The sequence below is a fragment of the Hippocampus zosterae genome, chromosome 2 (assembly GCF_025434085.1).
Source record: "Hippocampus zosterae strain Florida chromosome 2, ASM2543408v3, whole genome shotgun sequence".
Classification (NCBI taxonomy): Eukaryota; Metazoa; Chordata; class Actinopteri; order Syngnathiformes; family Syngnathidae; genus Hippocampus; species Hippocampus zosterae.
The window spans coordinates 4,457,637-4,481,330 of record NC_067452.1 but is presented as its reverse complement, the minus strand read 5'-3'; the positions used below and the strand labels follow the sequence as shown (position 1 = coordinate 4,481,330).

General features: G+C 41.9%; 1 protein-coding gene and 1 long non-coding RNA gene across 3 annotated transcripts; both read left to right on the top strand.

Annotated features, from left to right (window-relative positions):
- The first annotated feature begins 218 nt into the window (after positions 1 to 218).
- LOC127596443 (uncharacterized) lies at positions 219 to 1,481 on the top strand. Its single transcript, XR_007961474.1, has 3 exons — positions 219 to 500; positions 636 to 756; positions 1,231 to 1,481. It is a non-coding gene; the product is annotated as an uncharacterized LOC127596443 (long non-coding RNA).
- Positions 1,482 to 17,269: 15,788 nt separating this feature from the next.
- On the top strand, positions 17,270 to 19,551 carry LOC127596383 (uncharacterized). Of its 2 annotated transcripts, none has more exons than XM_052058808.1 (3): positions 17,270 to 17,724; positions 18,215 to 19,090; positions 19,167 to 19,551. In XM_052058808.1, exons 2-3 carry the CDS (start codon positions 18,227 to 18,229, stop codon positions 19,491 to 19,493), a joined length of 1,191 nt encoding a protein of 396 aa, XP_051914768.1. In that variant the 5' UTR covers positions 17,270 to 17,724; positions 18,215 to 18,226; the 3' UTR covers positions 19,494 to 19,551. The 2 variants fall into 2 exon arrangements, with proteins under 2 accessions (XP_051914768.1, XP_051914769.1); XM_052058809.1 differs by lacking the exon at positions 17,270 to 17,724 and adding an exon at positions 17,828 to 18,019.
- Positions 19,552 to 23,694: the final 4,143 nt, after the last annotated feature.

Below are 23,694 nucleotides of genomic sequence, written 5' to 3'. Positions count from 1 at the left end.
ATGCGCCGGGCTCACAGAGCAAACCACGTGTCGATGCATGGGCTGGCTCATTACGTCACGTGATTGACACGTGAACTGCGTTGACACAGTCCAGGCTTCTAATTGACACACCGGCTGCGTTGACACAGTCCAGGCTGCTAATTGACACATCGGCTGCGTTGACACAGTCCAGGCTGCTAATTGACACGTGAACTACACCGGTGCAGTTTAGACTGCATCGGCTGCTTGGCACAGTACAGGCTGCGCCACTTAGTCCAGGGGGCGTCGACTCAGTGCAGAGGGCGTTGACGCAGCAAAAGCCCGCCGCACAGTGTTTATAAGGAAGTGGGTTTGGCGACACAATGCCACTTGCCGAAACAAGCCAGACCTCACTCACGCTCGCTTGTCGAAGTTCGTGTCAGTGCAGACTTCGTGTTCGTGCCTTGCCTTCCTTGCCGATTATGGAGCAGAGACGCAAATCATCCGCCGTGTGGGACCATTTTGATGTCCCGGAGAATAAGGTATTATTTATTTATTTATTCAAATCGCCTTCTGTCGCCGAGTGCCTCTCAGATTATTGACATGTGTTGTACCATTCTAATCCGAATACATTTCAAGGTAACTCTTAGTTACTTCTTATTCACATTTCATTACAGGTGAAATGTCGAATTTGCCGGGTCGAATTGTCATACACCAACAGAAGCACCTCCACCATGCTGAGGCATTATCGGGCCAAGCATGAGAATGAAGTTCGCGATACACCCAGTATTACGCCAGGTATACAAACGTTCACTCATCTTTTCACGGTTGCTATGTTGATGATTTAATTGACAATCAGTAATTATTATGGCGGCCCGGTAGTCCAGTGGTTAGCACGTCGACTTCACAGTGCAGAGGTACCGGGTTCGATTCCAGCTCCGGCCTCCCTGTGTGGAGTTTGCGTGTTCTCCCCGGGCCTGCGTGGGTTTTCTCCGGGTGCTCCGGTTTCCTCCCACATTCCAAAAACATGCATGGTAGGCTGATTGGACGCTCTAAATTGTCCCTAGGTGTGAATGTGGGCGTGGATGGTTGTTCGTCTCTGTGTGCCCTGCGATTGGCTGGCAACTGATCCAGGGTGTCCCCCGCCTACTGCCCGAAGACGGCTGGGATAGGCTCCAGCGCCCCCCGCGACCCTAGTGAGGATTAAGCGGTCCAGAAAATGGATGGATAATTATTATTGGTTGACTCTCCACTCCATGTTTGACAATCAAGGTTCCACGAAGCAGCTGTACTGGAAGGACCAACACACTTCTTTCCCAAACCTCTACCACCTCGCAAAGGAGTTCCTTTGTACGCCAGCCTCATCCGTCCCTTGTGAGCGTGTGTTCTCCACAGCAGGAGAAATCGCTTGTAAAAGACGCAACAGGCTGAAGTTTAAAACATTGGAGCATCTTATTTTTCTCAATAAAAATTTGTGAAATAAAAGCCCACAAGCATCCTCATTCAAATGATCTTCACATTATTTGAACACATTGAATGTTGCAAAATGAATGCATGGATGTGAATGATATTGTACACTTCATCATCAAATCGATGAATGATCTTATGAAAATGTTTTGGAACAGTTGTAGATGCAAAACCGTGCTGGCAGCTACATAATAGATAATAAAAGAAAAATATCCCAAACCATAGGGATCCTCCCAAAAACTAAGGATGTGCTGAATAAGAGATCCTTGTACACATACTTTTATTACTTCCATATTTGACCTATTGTGTGGGAATATGGGGAAATGCCAGTAAAACACCGTTTTAAAACTACAATACAAAGCAATCGGAACAATCACTGGTTCCAAATGGACGGAACCCACAAATCCACTGTTTATCAAATTAAACAATGAAATCTCATGACCTGATTGACTTCAAAATCGCCCAATTAATGTACAAAGCACACAATAACCTTTCCCAAAAGATCCAGAAGCTTTTTAAAATTTGAGAAAGTTGTCATAATTTAGGGGGTACTAATCTATACAAAAAAATCCAAAACACGAATGAACATCACACAAAGGAGTGTATCTGTAATAGGTGTAAATCTGTGGAATGATTCTGAAACGGACCAGTAAAATGAGGAACTCTCTTGCTGAGATTAAAAATGAATTCGAGAGTAGTACAAGACAACTACACAAATCAGAATTAAGATGATAAATTCGATACACTCATGAAATGTAGCAATACATTGATGAGATTATTTAATATATTAATGAAATGTAGCATCCATTATGAATATGAGAAAATCGACATATACATGTGCTCTAAAGAGTATGTACTGTATATACAAACCTAATGTAAAAATGTATTAGTACAGCATACATAAGGGTAAAAGCATTTGTTGATATTTAGACTTTCTTTCCTATTTAGAAAAATGATCAATTCATATATAAGAAGGGGTAGGACTCGGGGTAGGTTTTTTGCTTCTTTCTACTCCTTTGAACACATATTTGTGATGATGACTATTTTCTTTTCCTTTTTTTATATCTTACCTTCACCTTTTGCCAATTTATTACCGAATTGTATATTTTACATGTTCAATATACAAAACAATTTATCAGTCAGTTCAGTCTGTTAAGTGGGTTGGCTGCAGGGATCTTGAAGGTCCAGCAGGTGGCAGTGGTCAGTGACACAGTATCAGCACAGTATCAACACAGTGTGTCAGTGTGTCGACACGCCTCATGAGGCCTCATGGACCCATCACTACTAACCACCCACTGGAGACCAACAACCTACCGGCACAGCAGAACAGAAACCGAGGAACATCATTACATGGGCGCCTCTGCTGGTCACCAGGAGGGCTGGTCAAAGAGGTTCCGAAGTAATGGCAAGAGGTGCATTTAGCACTGCAGTTTGGTGAACAGCCCCACGCAGCGGGTAACGCTCATACTTGTTCATCCCAAAATAGAAGTGAGGCCGTTTTCATAAAAGCACATTTCATTAAAACTTCCGAAAGCGCGCACTGCGGCTTTAATTGCTCACCCTATTCATGCCCTGACAATTGAAAGAAAGAAACGAGGTTGCGGTGACAGATGGGAACGCTTCCTGTGTTCGTGTCATCTTGCTTTGCTTGCTATTGCCCGTCCAGGGAGCTAAATGTGCCAGAGGGAGTGCAGGAAAGGGGCCAGGGAGACACGCCAAACTCATCATGGCCTTGTTTCCCAAACAATGCAGAAGCACATACTTGGTTTAGGCTTTGACGAACAAATCTTGTCGGAGCAGCGGATTTATTTACTATGACCTAGAAAGAAAACAGAAACACTCAGACGCCTTGGCATGTAAGGGGGGAGTTGCGGGGTTGTCACTTGCAAGTGTTCTGTACCTGTTTGTTCGTAGGTGCAAGAGTTTTCTCATAACCACTACAGAGTAAGCCTCGGTTTGTTAAGGACATGCAGACTTGGCCGCCATCTGGAAGTGAAAGTCACAGACAAGCTTTTCCGTTCACTTGCATTGAGGTCACCGTGTTGCGCCAATAAATTCATCCGAATTCATCAAATTCTTTCTGGATTTTAACACAGACCGGTTTGTTAGAAACATTAGAACTGCAGTTATATACTGTAGGTTATTTTATAATCGGGCTTTCACAACATAAATTAAACATTATTTAATTTTTGAAGAGAAAAAAAACATCAAAAACAATGAACTTGACTTTACATTAAATATCCTTTCATTTCTCTTGCTATGACATTTTTAATAGGAACGTGACATCAAGCAAGAATGGGGAAAAAAATCCCGCCTCCCAAGCTTCGATAATTAGTGTCTTCAATTCCCAAACATGAATTGAATGTTGTTCAAAGGTAGGCTCATGGAACATAGTTGTAAACGTGCCCCAATCCCAGCTTGTTTGGAACATGTTAATGAATATTTGATCAATAACAATAAGGTGAATCAGTTTGAACCTGAAATCTCTTGTCTTTGTAGTGTATTCAATGAAATATACCGGTAAATGGATTCGCAAATCATTGCACTGTACTCTGTTTTTACTCAACATCTCAACTTCACTGGAAATTTGGCTTGTGCCATCAACGATATGAATAACGAGACCCAGTGAGATGCCCTTTCCAGCTGGCCCCAAACAAATACTGCCTCTGTGTTTGGAAGACCCTGAGAAGAGAGATTACCTGACATATTGTAAATGCCTCATTATTTGCACTAATGTCACAGTCGATGGCACATCAGAATGCCAGACAGTCATTGTGAATATATTTTCTGGTTTGGAAAGTGTCAGTTATGCAAATGCTGCATTCTGATCTGTCACTACTTTCTCCTCTGGGAATCATATGACAGCCTGACACATTCAACCAGCTATTTCTTTCTTGATTTGTTTGGTTGTTTATTTGTTTATTTATTCGAGGGATTGGGCTTCAACTGTCAAATACAGACTCTTGTGCCAGGCAGAAGATTACCTTTTTCAGCTACTCCTATTGAGTTTGCTAGCATTTGCGCGAGTATTTAGCAAATCCTTTTTGTTACAATTTGCAGTATATTGAATCAGTTTTATGAGTGAAAGAGAGAATAACATATTTTATCAAGTCTACCCAACGATGAGCCCATGAAAATCGTAGGAAATGCATTCGAATGTCTGTTGAGCGTGTGATCTTTGTGATTGTGTGGATTTGTTTTGTTTCCATGTAAGAATTGTGGGAGGAAGCCAAAGTGCCTATCTTGCTTTATCTGCCTTGCAATTGACCAACGAGGGATATGTACGTTCCAACTCACTTGCAACCCTAATGAGGGCAAGCGCTTTGGAGGGATGGAGCAAGCATCGAAACATTGGTAGAGGAACGCACTAGCTGTGAAGTCAAGCAGATGACAATGTCGCTGAAGTCTGGATGCCGGAAACAAGCTGACACAAAATAGTTTAAAGGAACCACCATACACTCATGGTATTCACAGATTTTTTTTTCAAATATTTTTTATTGGGGAGGGGGAATAGAAAAAAATGTTATACATTTCCTAATGCATTTCAACGGCCGTCAACTCCACACAGATTTCACCCCACGCCCCTGTCCGCCCGCGAATAGTGGTGGTCCACTGTACTATTTGGTCTGTCTGCATGATGAACAATTGAACTTTGACCTGTTGCAAGTCAAAAAGGTGAGAGGAATAGTATGTTGTATGACTGATTGCAAATGTGTTATGACTAATACCTTTTGCAATTAACACAAGAAACGCCGTGTGGGAAAATGTATTTCCATCCCCGTGAGAGTCCTGTCAAATATCAGCATGTATTGTATTGTATTGTAAATATCCTTTTATCCCAAAGCCTCTATGGCAGTGGTCACCAACATGGTGCCCGCGGGCACCAGGTAGCCCGTGAAGACCACTTGAGTAGCCCGCCAGTGCCTGGACATTGTGATTTGCTAGTAGAAATTATGATTTAAAAATGCAAACATTGGCAGTACTGTGAGACATTTCGAAACACGATCAAAGTCTGACAATTTAAATCATCAAGTATTAAAAATAACACATCCTCATATTATTGAAGGTATTTTGGACAAATATGTTATTTCAGACGTGTATCAATTTGGTAGCCCTTCACACAATCGGTACACATGAAGTTGCTCTCACCCTCAAAAATGTTGGTGACACCTGCTCTATGGTGTGCAATACACCATGACCTTGCCCTTATTGAAATATCCGAATACTCGGTTTATTGCCACAACACAAGCAAACAGTGACTCATAAAGCTGATGGCTGCCATAACTCATCCTTCAGCTCCATTGTCACGGCTCTGGTAGGGGGATGGAACAAAGGAGTGATCGAAAGGGGCATGAGGCCATCAACCAATGGACGCTTCATTCTATTTGCGACAGTCGCTTCAAAGTCAGAGGCAAAGAAGCAATTTGGTCTTTATATTGTTTGTTCTCCTATTTGCAAAACCACTTTTATTATTATCAATGCATCTAACGGTGCTAACTGTGTTGCACTGGGAATGAAGTATATTGGAAGGCTGGAAAACAATTAATCAAATTTTAATCAGGATTTCAATTTTGGCATGAAAACAAAACTCGACAATTTTCAATACTACGCTATGTGGAGTTAGTAGAGTGGGTGCTAGGGCAGACATCCTCATTAGTCATGTCAACTTGCGGCTGAGAGTCATTCACTCCGACGAAGAGAAGGGGGCATCAAATTGACTGATGCAAGGCCATACAACACAGACCGCTTCCAAATAAATTCATTCATCCATCCATTTTCCGATCTGCTTTATCCTCACAAGGGTCGCGGGGAGGGTGGGAAGGGGGGTTGCTGGAGTCTATCCCAGCCATGTTCGGGCAGTAGGCGGGGGACACCCAGAACCGGTTGACAGTCAATCACAAGGCAGACAGAGAGGAAAAACCATCCGCGCCCGCACTCACACCGAGGGACAATTTGGAGTCTTCAATCAGCCTGCCATGCATGTTTTTGGAATGTGGGAGGAAACCGGAGTACCCGGAGAAAACCTACGCAGGCACGGGGAGAACATGCGAACTCCACACAGGAAGGCTGGAGCTGTAATCGAACCCGGTACCGGTGCACTGTTAGGTAGACGCACTAACCGCTGGACCACCCGTCCGCCCTCCAAATAAATTTAAAATACCGGTAATAATAATAATAATAATAATAACATTAACAACATTTAAAAAATCTGCTACGTAAATGTGTTGACTTCACGTGACTCCGGACTCCAGTTAATTGACGACCAGAGAGATGGTGTTGGCAAAAGGTAATGTGAATGGTCACGACTGTTATGTTATGATGCTGAGACTTAAATGAAGATCATGGATCAAAGTGAAAGACCAAGACGATAGGCTATTTACTAGCCTCTTGCTAATATGTCGCTGAGCCACAGAAAAAGGGATTTAGTATTTAGTTTTGCTGAACTAGCAACTATCAGCACTGAGGCATCATGCCACGCATAATTTCACCCATAGGCAACCGAGTCGAGTTTGCGTTTCCAACATAGCAATTGCAAATTCACACAGACGTCTTGACTGTGGATTTGTTATTTAATTTTTTTTTGAAGAAGAAGAAGAAGCTGGAACGATCATCCTTCTTTTGGTGTTCAATTCGAATGTCTCCATTGTGAGACAAATGAAGGTTTTTCTTCAACAAATACATCACCCAATTTTCGTTATTGCCATTTGTGAAATATGTGCATTTGCATCTGCAGTTCATAATGAGCCTCCTTCAAAATATGACAGCTCTACCAACTGCATTTTGTAAGCAACCCGATTACGTAGAATGCTTCCGCTTGTAGTAGTGTTCCCCGCTACTTGTCTATCTTCACAATGATAGTCTTAGTTGCTCTTTCCTGCTCTATGTACAGCTCTATGTACAGCAAATGTCTTTCCCACTCAGTGTCTCAGGGAGATGAAGTCGATTTCAGCTATTTCAGGTGAAAGGCAGAGTACACTGGATTGGTCGACAGTCTACCCCAGGGCACACAAAGCTACAGACAGTCACATTCACACAGTCACTGTGAAGGAATTGAACCCACGTGGTTTACATGGAAGTCCTCTGAGTGTACGACACTGTTGTGGATGAATGTGTTCTGATTTTTGCTGGTTGATTAACAGAATCTTTAAACCCTTAAAGTTAGGAGGGCCCACCGAAGGGCCCTCCGTTATCTGTCAAAAGAAATCGCTGATGCACGTCGTCAGTTGAGTACATCTGTGAACATGTTCTACATATCTACTTACTCTAATTGCCCCACGGGGATAAATCAAGTTTTCTGAATCTGAATACATCTTTTAAAAGCTGAGTGATTGTAGATTTGAATGGTACATGTTACAATTGTCGAATTTGAACCGGAACTTGGGAGACCTCAAGCTTTAATCCTGTAGTGTTTTCAAGTCCTAATGAACATTCTCAATCCATTTCCAAGGCAGATTTTATGAAAAGACATTAGACGAACATAAGATTCCCCTTTTTCTTCATTTTCGAACATCCATAGTTCAGTGACAGGAGCACTTACACAGATTCTTACTATATGGGAGAAATATTCATAATGATAACATTTTGAATATTTAAAAAAGAGACCAAAACTATGCTGACACTCCAAATGGTTCAAGAACAGCTACAAATTTACTTTGGGTGCATCTTTCCAGAGGCGTTTTTGGCAAAGTTGCCCTCAGTTTAAGGTGAAATGCAACTTACTTTTTTATTAAGAAAATTCAAAATACGACAGTGTTAACTTTATTCTGGAAACAATCAGAGAAATGGCGTTGATAAATACTTTTTGGATGATTAGCATAAAATGATTCAGATGAATGCATCGGTTTTAGTCATTTGGCAAGAATTGCATGTCTGTGTGCATGCGTCTCAGATTTCACAGTTTTAATCTGCCTCATAAATCATGCTGAACTGAGCCGTTAAAGAGGTCAGTTTTGGTTGGAGGATAATATCTTGCATTTAAGGATGCCTATAAGCAAGTTAGAGGGCAATGTTGACCTCTGCGCCAACACAAATTTATTGCAGTCGTACATCACATTGCAACAACCCCCCCAACACACACACACACACACTCACACACGCGCACACGCACACGCACGCCATGAATATCCGTTAATATTTGAAAGAGTGGACACACAGAACACTTTGGTTTAGTGGGAATTTTGGGAAGGCAGAAATTTGACAACAACAACAAAACAAAACAAATAAATAGCAGAAGCTACCGAAACTGTACGTTGGGAAAAAACATGGGTGTGACATTAAAAGATGAATGAGATTAGATTCTTTTTTTTTTTCTAGAACGTTTATTATTTCTTGGTATTTACTGTACATCTGCATCTTATTCACATGCCCTGTGATTGGCTGGCAACCGGGTCAGGGTGTCCCCCACCAACTGCCCGAGGACAGCTGGGATAGGCTCCAGCACCCCCCGAAACCCTTGTGAGGATAAGCGGATCGGAAAATGGATAGATGGATGGATCTTACTCACAAATGAGGACATAACCTTTGGTTTGAAATTGTATGCAAGCAAAAGTATTGGAACATGGGACTGACAGGTTTGTTTTGATAACCAGATGTGTTCCACTTTGATGAACAATTATTAATAAGGCTAAGTATTTGTGCTCACTTTCTGATTTGGGCTTTTTTGTGGATACAAAATGTATAAATGTTAGAAGCGGAACCATCATGATCAGAGAGCTGGCTATGGGTGAAAAATAAGCAACCGTCAAACTGAAAGACGGAAAATCAATCAGACCTACCGCAAAAGCATCAGTCATACGCAGTCTCACTGAGCAAAAAAAAAAAAAAAAGACGCTTTCTCATCGAGGCCACTTTTATTCTCCCTAGAGTAGATCAAGATCTGAATGACACTAAATTTCTTGAAGTCAATAGCGAGAAGACAGTTGTGATGGTGATTGGTCTCAGTGGTCCTTGTGCATCCAATCCTGTAGACTCAGGCCCCCCTAGCTCTTTTTTAAAGCCAGCAGTCTCACACTTGGGTCTTAAACTGGACAGTGATTTTAAATTGGACCAGCAAAATGGTAAATCCAGCTTCTTTTATCTTAGGCTGCTGGCTGAAGTAAAACCCTCTCCTTTCTCATGAGCACTTTGAAACAGTTATCCATGCCTTCGTCACATCTCGGCTGGATTACTGTAATGTACTTACTTTGGAGTCAGCCATTCCTCCATTAGGTGCCACCAGTTGGTCCAGAATGCTGCTGTGAGCCTCTTGACTGGTACTCGTATGCACATCACTCTTCAGCCCTTCACTGGCTCTCTATACATTTTAGAGTTCTTTTTAAGATCCTGTTATTTGTTTTCAAATCTTTAAATGGCCTCGCACCACCTTACCTCTCTGAGCTCCTCCGCCCCTACACACCTGCCTGGTGCGTCAGGTCTGCGGACCAGCCATGATTAGACGTACCAAGAACTAAACGGAGGCTCAGATGGGATCGAGCCTTTTCTGTTGCTGGTCCCTTCCTTTGGAATGACCTCCCACTAAACATTCAGCTACTGCCCTTGGTTCCCGTCTTTAAAACTCGTCTCAAAATTCATCTGTATTCTATGGCTTTTGACTCAGCATGACTCAGAGTTGATTTTTAGTTTTACTGTTTTTGTGCTTTCTAATGTATTTGTTCTTAATTTATTGTTTTATTCTTTGTTGTTGTAGATATAATACTTGCTCTATGTAAACTTTGTATACAGCGCTTGTTGTTTTAAAGTGCTCTATAAATACATTTGAGTTGAGTTGAGTTGAGTAGAATACAAGCATTTTGATCGGATGTATTAGCTGATTCACATGACATCCCAATATTGTTGGCCCACGGGGTGCCAGTTGCCTGTGCCTGGCTTGAATTAAGTTCGCTACCACGAACCCTGTTGGGCACCAACAAGCAGCACACTACCAAGCCTCTTCTCTGCATGGCCAGCTGCGCCCAGGTATGAGAGCCAACAAGTGGCTCTCTGATAGAGAAATCTATGAGCAAAATGGGATCATGTTTAAAGTTTCGGTTAATTTGGGCATGGTGTCTGTCACGTTTGCGAGGTGGTGGCGGACCTCAAAAAGCAGGCAGGAGAGAGGAGCAGGGTGTACTTGACAGTTTGTATTAAAACATAGAGAAAACGAAATCCTAAACAAACAAAGTCCTGAAAACAAAACGAATCCAAAGTATCAAACAAAAACCATAACTGAAGCTAGCAGCAGCAAAGAGCAACTATGACCCGACAATGAGTGCTCGGGCTGGGAGTCCTTGTGAAGCACTAATTACATAATGACAAACAGGTGTGCAGCTGCAGGAAAAGCCCCACAGTGTCACCTGTTGGTCACAAACCAAAACATGACAGTGTCTGCCATTTGGGTGGAGGGCCTTTTTTGCCCGGACACTCTCTTACCTGTTCCATTCGCGTTTGTGCACAATAATTCTCGTTGCGACAGACACGTGGTTGATGTAATAATTTCACCACCATCCACACGGATGCAATATCTTGAATTCAAAGATGGATCCAAACAAAATTACGACAGATCAAATAACACTAGCAGTTAATGAGCAATCTTGAGGCCTTGTAGCACTAAACAATTGTGGTATTTGGTGAGAAGACATTTTCGCACAAGAAACTCATGACAAAAGAGAAACACAGCAGTTTTCATCACATGAAGTGAGTCCCTGTCAAGCCAAGTCATTAACACCATAAAAGCAGTTTGGTCCGTGGACTCTACCTTCCATCTCCCGGTTCCGCCGAGCAGCCTCCTCGCCCCACGAGCGCTGCACCAAGTGACACATTCTATCCATCAACTTTTCCACCTGCAACATACTGTATGAGGCCAGAAACTCCAGGGATAGCAAATTTTTCATGCATATGATATTTGTTCTACAGAAGACCTACCCATGTTAACTCGGGAGAGTGAGATAGGGGTAGCGGGTGGGCTATCGGGGCAGAGGGAGGGTATATTTAGAGGCAGAGAAGATGGATTACTACATCATTTCATAAGAAAGATTCTGCTATGAGCCATCATCAATTTCAGTCCGAGGCTCATAAAGTGAGAGAAGTGTGAATATCTTGTCGAATTTCATTTGCAAAAAGAGTTTATTTTTATTGTCAAGAGCACAGCAGGGTCTCTTGGTGTTGTCAATCTCCTGAACAGAACTAAATAATACGCACCTTAGGCTTTTTAACTAATTTAATGCCAGCCGTTTTTCTTAGATTGGAAAAGCCATCTTTTGACCATTTAGACCAATTTTTGAAGGCCTACGGAAAATGGAGTTCTGTAGCCAAAAGAAATATTTAACCCTATTCTTTCGTCAGGAAAAAAAATAGAGAAAGTACATTTCTACCTTTTCCCATTCTTGAGTAAACAGCAGTGGAATATTCTTCTTGAATTCTCAATCAAATTCACCCATTTTGACTGTGACATAATTATTGGATTCAAAAAGAAAATACACTACAAGAGCACTACGATGCAAAATAATTGAATTAGTGATTTGTTTATTGTTTTACCCTTCATGTTTGCATTATAGGACTCTCAGTATCAACTTTGTGTGCGTTGTGTACTACCTGACATATATCAGAAGAATATTTTGCACCTAAAAGAGCGATCTGGTTATCAGATGACAATTTTAGAAAATAATGAAATGGATAGAACAATATGATTACTTATCACCAGGAGTGTTTTAAGGGATGCTAAGCAAAAATGTAGGTCAGGTAAATGTGTTGAAATACGCCCGGAGATTTGTTATGAATTCCCTCCTGCTCCCAACAAATGAAGCCGCCTTCATTTCCAATAGCAAGGCCTTGCTGATATAGATTAGGGATGTGAATCTCAGCACTGAGGACGATTCGATACACATCTCGATGCACTGCCAGCGATGCGATACTTAAACGATACATGGAATTTTCTGGCGATACGATGCGATACGTTTCACCGTCGTCACAATGTGATACGATGCAATACACATTAAGTTCAAATCAATGCGATCCGATACGATACAATGCAATTTGTTGCGATATTGTGCAATTAAACATGATGCAAATAAGCAAAGAAAAAAAGCTTTTAAAAAGATGGAATTCAGTATGGTACAGTATTACAAAAAGGATACCACTTTATTCCTTATAAACAGTAGAACTTGTAAAACAACTTATTTAAGCCCTTTCACAATTGGGTTTTGTGCAAAGAAAATGTAAACAATTTGGCGCCTGAGACTCACAACTGTTGCTATAGTGTAAACACAAACAGTCTATTCTCACTGAGTGTCTTATATGAAATATATATATATATATATATATATATATATATATATATATATATATATATATATATATATATATATATCAGGGACGTGCGGTCAGGGGAGGCAGGTGAGGCAGTGCTGCACCTCTGAACGCGCATTGCATTGCGCAATCATCACAAACTGGGTTGATACATGCAACTGGCACGTCCTGCTTGCCGTACATCTGCACATCAGCAATATAACATTTGCAGTTACATTTATTTGATCTGCTTTTCCTAAGTCTGGCCAATGTTTTTAAACCATTAAAGTTTAATGTTTTTTGTGACATATTTAGATTTGCTGATGGGAAATAAAACCGCAGTGAAAAGGCATAGGTTGCGGCAGATCGTTCTCTGCCGCAATTAAGAGGGCGTACGTGAGCAAACAGGTACGTTGCGCTCTTCTTCTGTGCAGAGGCGCCAGGCGAGTCAAGTGCGATCCTTTTTTAAATTTGCTACGTCGGACAGCCAAAATGGAAGAAAAGGATTATATATCAAAGCTTAAAAACTTCTCAAAACTGGACTTTCAGTCAAAAGTGGACGTGGTTAACACAGGTAGACCAACGCCGGACTGAAAAGGTTTGCTTCCAACTACGGGACAGCCCGGACAACTTTTCAAACGGAGTGGTAAAGCCGAAAAGAACGGTGATGTGGCTGTCCTTCGAAAACAGGTCTTTACTGTTTTCCCTGCCTTTTGTTCTCAATTTGTCTGGATATTGTGATATAAAAAGCGCAAGGATCGATTTGGCATTGAACGAACAGCGGAGGTTCAACGTTAGCATCCGCAATGCCAAGGTAAGGGAAAAGCGAGAGATTGTGAAAGACCTCATTCATGCAACCTGCTTTTTCGCTAAACGGGAGTTGGCATTTCGTGGTCACGACGAGAGGGCAAGCTCTTCTAATCGTGGCGATTATGTAGAACTATCACATGCTTTTGATGAGAAAGATGAGAGGTTAGCTAGACATTTGGACTCATCCAGTGTGCTTTCTGGCTTGTCCAATAGAATACAGAACAATATAATTGAAGCTTTCGGTGATGTGATAATAAATGATCTAAAAAGGGAGATCAATGCTGCCCCATTTGTTTCCATAGAGTTGGACGAGACTACGGATATCACAAACAAAGCACAGATCTGTTATTTTGCGCTATGTTGCCAACAGTGAAGTGGACTGTGGTGGTGGAAGCATTTTTAGGATTTGATGATGTAAGTGATGATAGGCGAGCCCCTGCTGTAGCTGCGTATGTCTTGGAAGTGTTGGAGAAAACAGCTGTGTTAAAAAACTAGTAGCGCAACCCTATGATCCCGATCGCTGGGACAATGATACTCAAATGATGGTCACTGGATATGATCGATGGCTGTCAGAAGAATCGACATGCTTTTTAATGATGGCGTATGAGGGCATTTTCAGTGAAACTGATGCACTTTTTAGAGTGCTGCAAAACAAAGTCATGGACATTGAATATTGTTGTGCGCGAACCCACGACACCATCGGAGTTTTTGAACGCATGAGACGGGACTTTAACACACTGTATGAGCGATTTGAGCAGAAATGCAGCACACTTGGCCGAAACAACAGTGGAAGAAATCAGTCGGTCAGAGACGAGAGAAAACAAATGTTCGACAAGATTATGGTCAACATCAGTGTTCAGATGAAAGCTAGGTTTGATTTTGTGAGCTAGCTTTCCTCGGTTTGGTCGACTGTACAAAATGTAATGAGATGTCACAACATTTTGATGACACAAAACTGCAGAGCCTGTCAAAATCTTATAACAAAATAAATTAGTCTAAGAAAAATACAATAGAATATTGTATTTTTACCCATGGGGTCAAATTTTGGATATGAAATAACCAGTAGCCAATTGAATAAGCTACTGTTTTTGGTTGATACATTTGTAAATCTGACACTAAAGGAGTCGGTGCCTCACCAACCATGAACCTCACCGCACGCCACTGATATATATATATATATATATATAGGAATCTATAGCGCAAGATGTCCACCCATCCACTGTAAGTGCAACTCTTTGCGCACGGTTCAGCGACACAGTAATCTCACTTCTCACTTTGTTATACACATCGGGAATATGTTTGTAAGTGAACACAGACCTGTCTGGTATTTTATACCTGGGTTCCAAAACGTGCACGAGCTGTCTGAAACCCTCGTTGTCCACCACGCTAAGGCTGGAGGTCTTTGCATATGAAATAAGCAGTGGCCTTAGTTATAGCCATTGCGCGGTCACAGTGAGTTGCAAGGGGACTCCCAAAATAAGAGGCAATTTTTTTCTGATCCTGACCTGGTTTACCAAGAGTTTCTCCGGTGTCCGACGAGGAACTGGGCGGGGAAGCGGGGTGCGGGAGGGAAACTTGTCGGTGATCTGGTGCCATCGTTTTAAGTGGGTCTGCATATTTGTGGTGCTGCCGTTGTATGGCTTCGTAGTGCGACATTCTTTGCAAATTACGGAGCTTTTATCAATCTTTCCGTCTTTCTTTTCGAAGCCGTAGTATTTCCAAACATAAGATCTGAATGTTGCGGAAGCATTAAATACCGTAGTTCCCTCGCTGCTGCTTGCGCGAACTTCCATAGTGTTTCGCTAGTTGTGTACTGGACTGTATGTGACGCACGGCTACCGTCCGTATTCAACACAAAACGCAAAACAATGATGGTGCATTCATTGCGCCTTGGAAAGGGCAGCTATGTGACGTTTAACATGAATAAAACGGCGCTTGAATCGGATTTTACCGATACCCATCAATGCATCGTGATGAATCGGGGTTTCACCCGTCAATCGCGTCGTACCTAGTGAATGAGCCGATGCACTCGGATCGCGCACGTGCGCATCGATGTATCGATTAATATCGATTATTTTCCACACCCTTAATATAGATCTTTTGCAATCAAGAAGGATACTGCTCCAAATACATATTCCCCTTTTGCCAAAACCCAAAACACCCCACAAGTGGCAGGTGTTCAGTCGACACGCATGCAGCCGCTTGGAAAGTGAATCTCTGCCAAATCCCTGTGGTTTATTACGTGAACTGGACAAGTGGTGCAAAGCTCAGCAAAAAAAGTGAAATGCCAGCAGATCATTAGCAGCACAGGGAGAATGATGTGCGTTAAACTTTCTTCAGCTCCTCCTCAAAAGTTTGGCCTATTTTTTAACAATGTCACCTCAAACAACACCCGCGCAATCGACCAGTGACAGAGGTCCCGAGAAGCGAATGAACCTTCTCTGTTGAATCCTTTGGGAGCACCCGCACCTTTTGCATCAATTTAACTGATTTAGCCCTGTGGGAGAGTCAGGCAAGGATGGAAGTCACCACTGGTGCTGAAGCAGCAGAGAGAAGGCCTCTCACCGTCCATCCCCACCTCCACATTTTTGCTTGCCCCATTATTTCCTGAGATGACAAGCAACTTCACTTACTTTGAAAAATGTTTCTCATTTTAAACAATGCAGCCTGTGCCCACCGTGCGTTTTAACTCATTTCACGGCGCCTTACTTCAACAACTCGAACCATCGAGCTGGCTTAAGCACATTCAAGTTCAGGGTTGTCGCACCTGGGAAAGGAACGGGATTCATTTCGCTTACTTCCTAGAACAATTTTGAAATGGATTGTTTTACTCTGCCCTTAAGTAAGAAGTTTTCTGTCATTTGCAGTAGATCATCCACAAATGTGGTCTATATACTTTGAGCATCAGCACAAGTGCTGGTCGAGTGCTGTGCAATCACTCAAAACGTGATAACACAGACATGTCGTGGTTTGGAAATGAATACATGAACCCAACGGCTTGGCTTCTGTCATGGTTCTGTTTTGTCCTGTCTCCAGGTCTGCAACTGTCTCTCATCATGTCATTATCACTCAACCGTTTTAAGAGACTGTCAAGTCATCACCAGAGGTTGGAATATTCTGTTAAGGTTCCGGACCAGGCCGGGACTTCAGCGCATCGCAAAAATGCAGACGAGGAGTGGTTCCAATACAAAAAAAATTGTTTATTATGACAAGCTGGTCACGAGGCCGACAAAGTACAACAGAAATCGCTGTGAACAACCTAGGGTAAAAATGATGAACGAAAAGAGCTTGCAAAAAGCCAGAGAAATAAGAACGCAAAATCCCTTGTCCTAAAATAACAAGGCGAAGCCAATCAAAAGTAAGCATAAACGCACCGAGGATAGGAAAACCGCAAAACTAACTGAAGATAACAAGGAGAACGAGCCAGAAATACAACAGGTCTAAAGAAAAAAAGATTGAGAGTGACGAAAGTCTCGAAAATTCAGCACTTTGGCGAATATGCCGACAACTTGTGACAGTCTCCTAAAACAAGTGACCTATAACATGACGAGAGACAGGTGAGGAAAGGAAGGATGAGCCCTCCACTGCCACCTGCTGGAGACACGACAAAACAGAAACACGACAAGTTTCTTTGGTGTCCGGCCATGTTTTAGTCATTTAATACGGAAGAGGATTAGGGCCAATGAAGAAAGAAAAAATAAGGTTGGCAAGATTCTGACTTTATTCTCAGAATTCTGACTTTATTCTCAGAATTCTGACTTTAAAGTCAGAATTCTGACTTTAAAGTGAGAATTCTGACTTTAATCTCAGAATTCTGACTTTAAAGTGAGAATTCTGACTTTAATCTCAGAATTCTGACTTTATTCTCAGAATTCTGACTTTAAAGTGAGAATTCTGACTTTAATCTCAGAATTCTGACTTTAAAGTGAGAATTCTGACTTTAATCTCAGAATTCTGACTTTAAAGTCAGAATTCTGACTTTAATCTCAGAATTCTGACTTTAAAGTCAGAATTCTGACTTTAATCTCAGAATTCTGACTTTAAAGTGAGAATTCTCACTTTAAAGTGAGAATTCTGACTTTGTGACGTTCGTGGAGCTATGAATTGTGGGGGGACCGTCAGCGTGTAGCGTGACTTGAAAGAACGGACATCATGTCGTCACCCAGCGACTTTTTGCGTGGCCGAGGAGTGTCGGAGGACATCCTTTCACTTTTGGAGGAGCAGAGGGTGAGTAAACAGTGCGTCGTGTTTGTTTCATTTGGAATTAACGTGCTCCATGAAGCTTGTAGCTCCGTTGCTAGTCCGAATGTCATGAATGGATGCACCCAGTTTACATTCGCGAATAAGTAGAACGTAACCAATTTAAATGGGTACGTTCCTGTGACGCCACACAACGTTGTTAAAAACAACACCACTCTCGACATCGAACCCCTTTGTGTGGATGACAGTGGCCGTCTGGAGCATCGTTGCAGCCTCATTGCCGTGAACTGAACACACTGATCACGCGGTCGTGTCGTAGGAAGTATGTGCACACCCACCTCTATTTACTTTTAGACTATTTACTGAATATGAGTATACTTGAGTTTGAACTAACACAGTACCATGAGCGAGAACATTATTAAAAACTTTAACAAGCATAAGGTCATGCAGTCATGTTTTCAAAATGTCCACCATTGTTTTTTGTCAGATTGTAATTGTTGTCTCTTTTCTTGTGCAGATAAAGTGACTGATGGAGGGTGCAACTCAAACAGTGGCTGGAAATCCAGATTTGGATGACTTGATCAAGCTATGTTTTAGACTTGGATTCAGTAATAAGGAAATACTTGCGATTTTAGCACATAATGCTGAAACTATTTTAAGTATTCGGACTCTGAAAAGGATATGCAAAAGACTTGGTCTTTTTCGAAGAAAGAACCAGTCAGACCTGGGAGACGTGTTGGCTTTTGTCCAGCACGAGATCATGACTAGTGGACAGATGCAAGGTTATCGGTGGCTTCATCTGCGTGCCATTCAAAAAGGATTTGTTGTGTCACAAGATACAATAAGACAAATTATACAATTTGTTGACCCTGTAGGTGTGGGAATAAGAAGAGCACGACGCCTAAGAAGGCGCCAATACAACTGTCGGGGGCCAAATGCTCTTTGGCACCTGGATGGCTATGACAAATTAAAGCCCTACGGGATTGGCATCAATGGCTGTATTGATGGCTTTAGCCGGTATGTGTTATGGGCGGAAGCCTATACCACAAACAGTGACCCTAAGGTGGTTGCAAGTTATTTTATAAAAACTGTTTCACACATTGGTGGGTGTCCAGAGAGGATCCGTGCAGACAGGGGCACAGAAAATGTTTGTGTCGAACAGATGCAGATGTTTTTGCGTAGAAACCACTCAGACAATTTTGCTGCGGAGAAAAGTTTCCTTTACGGAAGAAGTACAGCCAATCAGCGTATTGAAGGGTGGTGGTCCACCCTTCGCAAACAGAGTGCACAGTTTTGGATTAATTTATTTCAAACACTTCAAGATGATGGCCACTTTTCAGGAGATTTTCTGGATAAAAGTCTTATCCGGTTCTGCTTTCTCAACCTTGTGCAGGTAGAATAATTTTTCTGGACAAATTGTTTTTGGACGAATGAAAATATAAGACTTAACTATTCTGCTTTGTGTTCAGGATGAGCTGGATGAAGTTGTGAACACGTGGAACACACACAAAATAAGACCAAGCTTGCACCATGATACAGCTTCAGGTCGACCAGTCGTCATGTATTCATTCCCTGCGATGCACAGTGCCGAGGATCAATTAAAACCTGTTGGAACGGAAGAGGTCACTGCATGTATGGAAGAGTGCACTACAAAAGGCAATTTTCCTTGTGATGAAACTGTATTTGAACTGTGTTGTTTGCTTATGGAGGAAAATGAATGGCACGCGCCATCAGATCCATTGGATGCAAGTGACTTGTATGTTAAGTTGAGAGAGGAATTACTGAAGTCTATTTGACATACAGTATGTACTGATGCAATTTTGGGAAAATGAAGCTTCAAATTTGCTCCATAAACCAGTTGTTGTTTTTTGACTTATCTAAATTGCACTCTTTTCAGCAGTGGGCTGTAGGTACACGGACTTGCCCTTTCTGAAACCTTTATTTTAAACAACATTGCCATGGCTCCAGCATGTCCCGTGACCCTGGAGGATATGTGGGTCAAAAGTGGATGGATGTCTTATTGTTAATATTGATAGAAAACATCTCCACACTTTTTCTGATCCGCTTTATCCTCACAAGGGTCACGAGATATGCTGTGCAGCCTGTCCCAGCAGTTGTTGGGCAGTAGGGGGGGGGGGGCACCCTGAACCGGTTGCCAGCAAATCGCAGTGCACACAGACGAACAACCATCTCCCCTCACAATCACGGACAATTATTTGGAGTGTTCCATTAACCTGCCCCGCATGTTTTTGGAATGTGGGAGGATGCGGAGAAGCCGAGACTCCACACTGGAAGGCCGGAACCGGATTCGAATCCTGCACCTCTGCACTGTGAGGCCGACGTGCCTCACAGCCATTAGGAAATATATGTAAAATGTTATTAAACCATTCACCGTTGCACACAAGTATATTAACCGTCAATATTCATGTGTAGACAGAAAAACAGTGAAGAGTAAGTTTATTGAACACAATAAATTCTTACTTTTAATGATAGAAGCATGGACCTAAATAATACAGTATAGCTGTTGAAACAACCATCCAATGGTTATAACTTCTTTGCCTTTTTGTATATAAAACCCCAGAACTGTATATTACTGTAATATAACACCAAATGCAAGTTATTTCTATATACAGTAACTATAAAAACGGCAAACAATGCAACGTTTGTTTCTACAAAACAATGTAAACAGTGAACACAATAATGTACCCAAGCCATGTAGTGCTGATGCAACCTACCTACGATGGCTTATTAACACAGTTACGGGTAAGAAAAAGCTAAACAATGTCCATCGCCCAGACATTACTTTCAAGAACAGCATTGAATTCCGATCGGAAATCTGGAAAATTTTCATAGCTGTCAGCAATATGCAGAACCTTTCCACATGTGTGACCCACCGGCCTTCTACTAAACTCAGTCATTTCCTGGAACTCCACAAGAATGGCGTTGGTTACAACAAGATCAGATCCAGTGCAAAACCGGAGAAACTTCTGAAGCTTGAATTCATCCAACTCTCTGATGAACCTTTTCAGATGGTTTATCACTTCCTTCTGCTTTGGGGTTAAATCAGTTGCAAATTTCAGCAGTTGGCAGACTTTTTTTGAGGTAGGTTGCAAGTCCGAGCACAACTTGTTCAGTGCTTCAAGACTGATGGAAACACGGTGAAGAGTAACCTCCCTCCAGCAGTCAATCACAAACATGGGCTTTTGGATAAGCTCTTTGTGTGCTATTTCCTGCAGTATTGTGGGAAAGGTTTCAGCAGAGATTCTTTTTCTACACCCGTAGCTGTCAAGAACTTCCACAAGATCATCTAGGTCCACTTCTGAAAAGTCCTTCATTGCTTCCATCAAAACTTCACGTTCTTGGCTGCTCACAAACTGCAGAAAATGGGTTTTTAGATCACTATAGACACAGTTGAAAAGCACCTGCTCGAGGAAAGGAAATGCAAGTTTGTTTGGGAAGTAGCAACAATCTTGGTATCCCTTTAAAAGAATTCTCCCAACTGCTTTCCACTTTTCTGCAGGAAAATCATGGCGAATGAATGGTACTTTAATTGATGTACCAAGGGTGCATCGGTCATAGAATTCCTGCCAGAAGCAGCTGAGAACATCCCGCAGTACTCCAGATCCAACACCTGCTTCTTCTGTATTATCTGGGAGTATGCGTTTCACATTGAGTGATTTGTTTAAGATTGCATTTTCAGAGAATGCTATGATCATATCATTCAATGTGTCAGTGTAGTGGACAGTTACTGTCATCACATCTTGTGGATCTGGTGGACCATCATAGATAAGTGTGATGTCTGCATCTCCCTCCGTGTTGTATGTGGGGCCAAAAGTAATTTCTGAATCAACAGAAACGTCGAATGACGTGTAGATTTCATTTGAATCGACAGAGACCTCTTCAATTTCAGAGTTGTAGTCACTGGCAGCGTGTGACACAACCAATACTTCTTTGGACGCCGTGCTGCCATCATGGTGGTCGTCCTTTGGCCTTGTTGCAATGTAAAAGCGCAACAACGTGAGCTTTGCAGCCTCATACATATTGCCGATGGATTGGCAGGTTTCATCAGTTAGGAGGTTTTGTTTGAAATCCCACACCTCAAACTGAAAGTCCAATTCAGATCCTTTAGGAGAAATTCCATCGGGGAAAAATGGTTTCTTTCCTTCCTTGAGAATTTCTTTCAACCCAGCTTCTGTGGACATTTGAAATTTTCTGGTACCCCCTCCCTGCTTCTCCCTCACCTGTTTGGTTATTTTTCCATCATTGTGTATCCATCCAATTGCAACATTTCTCGTTGTTTTCTGCCTCTTCGTCTGTTTTGTTTGTTGTGTCTTTGAGGAAGTGTCTTCTTTCCCGCTTTCTTTCCTGATTTTCATTTTTTCACGCAATTTTTCCAAAAGTCAATTTTTTCTTTTGGATGGGAGCTGTTGAGTCTTGCAAAAATTGAAGAGTGCTATACGGTCTCCATAGCATGGGACATAATTGGCAAGGGTGGCATCGTCCATCAGTGCTATGACATCACTGTTAATCTGCACAACAAGACAAATAGAAAAAATATACACTCAATCACCGTAACACATAATCGCTTAATTTTAAAGTATGAAGCACAAATGTAATACTAATCTCTACAATTGTAAACCAAATACACAGGCAAACATGTTGCAACTCTTCAATGTTGAAAACCGTTAAGAATGTACAAAGATACATTTATGCTTGAAAATTACTCTATAACCTATTTGTATTAGAATATGCAACTATGATAATAAAGTCCCTATTCAGACAGCAATTCATCAACTGTTGACTTCATTTATGCGTGCATGTGCACATACTTCAAATGATGTAGCCTTGAATTGCGGCACGTCACTACAGTACTTGCTACGACACGACCACAGGTGTGTTCAGTTCACGGCAATTAGGCTGCAACGATGCTCCAGACGGCCACTGCCATCCAAACAAAGGGGTTCGATGTCGAGAGTGGTGTTGTTTTTAACAACGTTGTGTGGCGTCACAGTAACGTACCCATTTGAATTGGTTACGTTCTACTTATTCACGAATGTAAACTGGGTGCATCCATTCATGACATTCGGACTAGCAACGGAGCTACAAGCTTCATGGAGCACGTTAACTCCATATGAAACAAACACGACGCACTGTTTACTCACCCTCTGCTCCTCCAAAAGTGAAAGGATGTCCTCCGACACTCCTCGGCCACGCAAAAAGTCGCTGGGTGACGACATGATGTCCGTTCTTTCAAGTCACGCTACACGCTGACGGTCCCCCCACAATTCATAGCTCCACGAACGTCACAAAGTCAGAATTCTGACTTTAAAGTCAGAATTCTGAGATTAAAGTCAGAATTCTGAGATTAAAGTCAGAATTCTCACTTTAAAGTCAGAATTCTGAGATTAAAGTCAGAATTGTGACTTTAAAGTCAGAATTCTGAGATTAAAGTCAGAATTCTGAGATTAAAGTCAGAATTCTCACTTTAAAGTCAGAATTCTGAGATTAAAGTCAGAATTCTGAGATTAAACTCAGAATTCTCACTTTAAAGTGAGAATTCTGAGATTAAAGTCAGAATCTTGCCAAACTTATTTTTTCTTTCTTCATTGGCCCTAATCCTCTTCCGTACAATTTTAAATAGGTGGGTTTTGAGATGAGTTTTGAATATGGGAAGAGAGTCAATATTTCGGATGTCAGGAGCGAGTGAGTTCCAGAGTTTGGGGGCAGAGCGGCTGAAAGTCCTGGAGTCCTTAAATGCTGAGTCTAATTACAGATTGGCAGCAGTGTGCCAGAAAGTCCGCTCCTGCCACCTGCTGGCCAGACCGCAAAACCGAAACGTGACAAGGGCAGGGGAGGGGTACGGAGGAGCCCAAGTGTTGGTGGATTTACTTTATTTACTTTTTACTTACTTTATTTAATATTTACTAAATAAGAGAGAGAGAGAGAGAGAGAGACAGAGATATCCACGACCCTCGTGAGGATTAAGTGGTTCGGAAA

Coding starts and splice junctions, on each gene's coding strand:
- LOC127596383 (XM_052058808.1), top strand. CDS start 18,227: ATGGAGGGTGCAACTCAAACAGTGGCTGGAAATCCAGATTTGGATGAC. Junction 19,091..19,166: donor GCTTTCTCAACCTTGTGCAG/GTAGAATAATTT, acceptor CTTTGTGTTCAG/GATGAGCTGGATGAAGTTGT.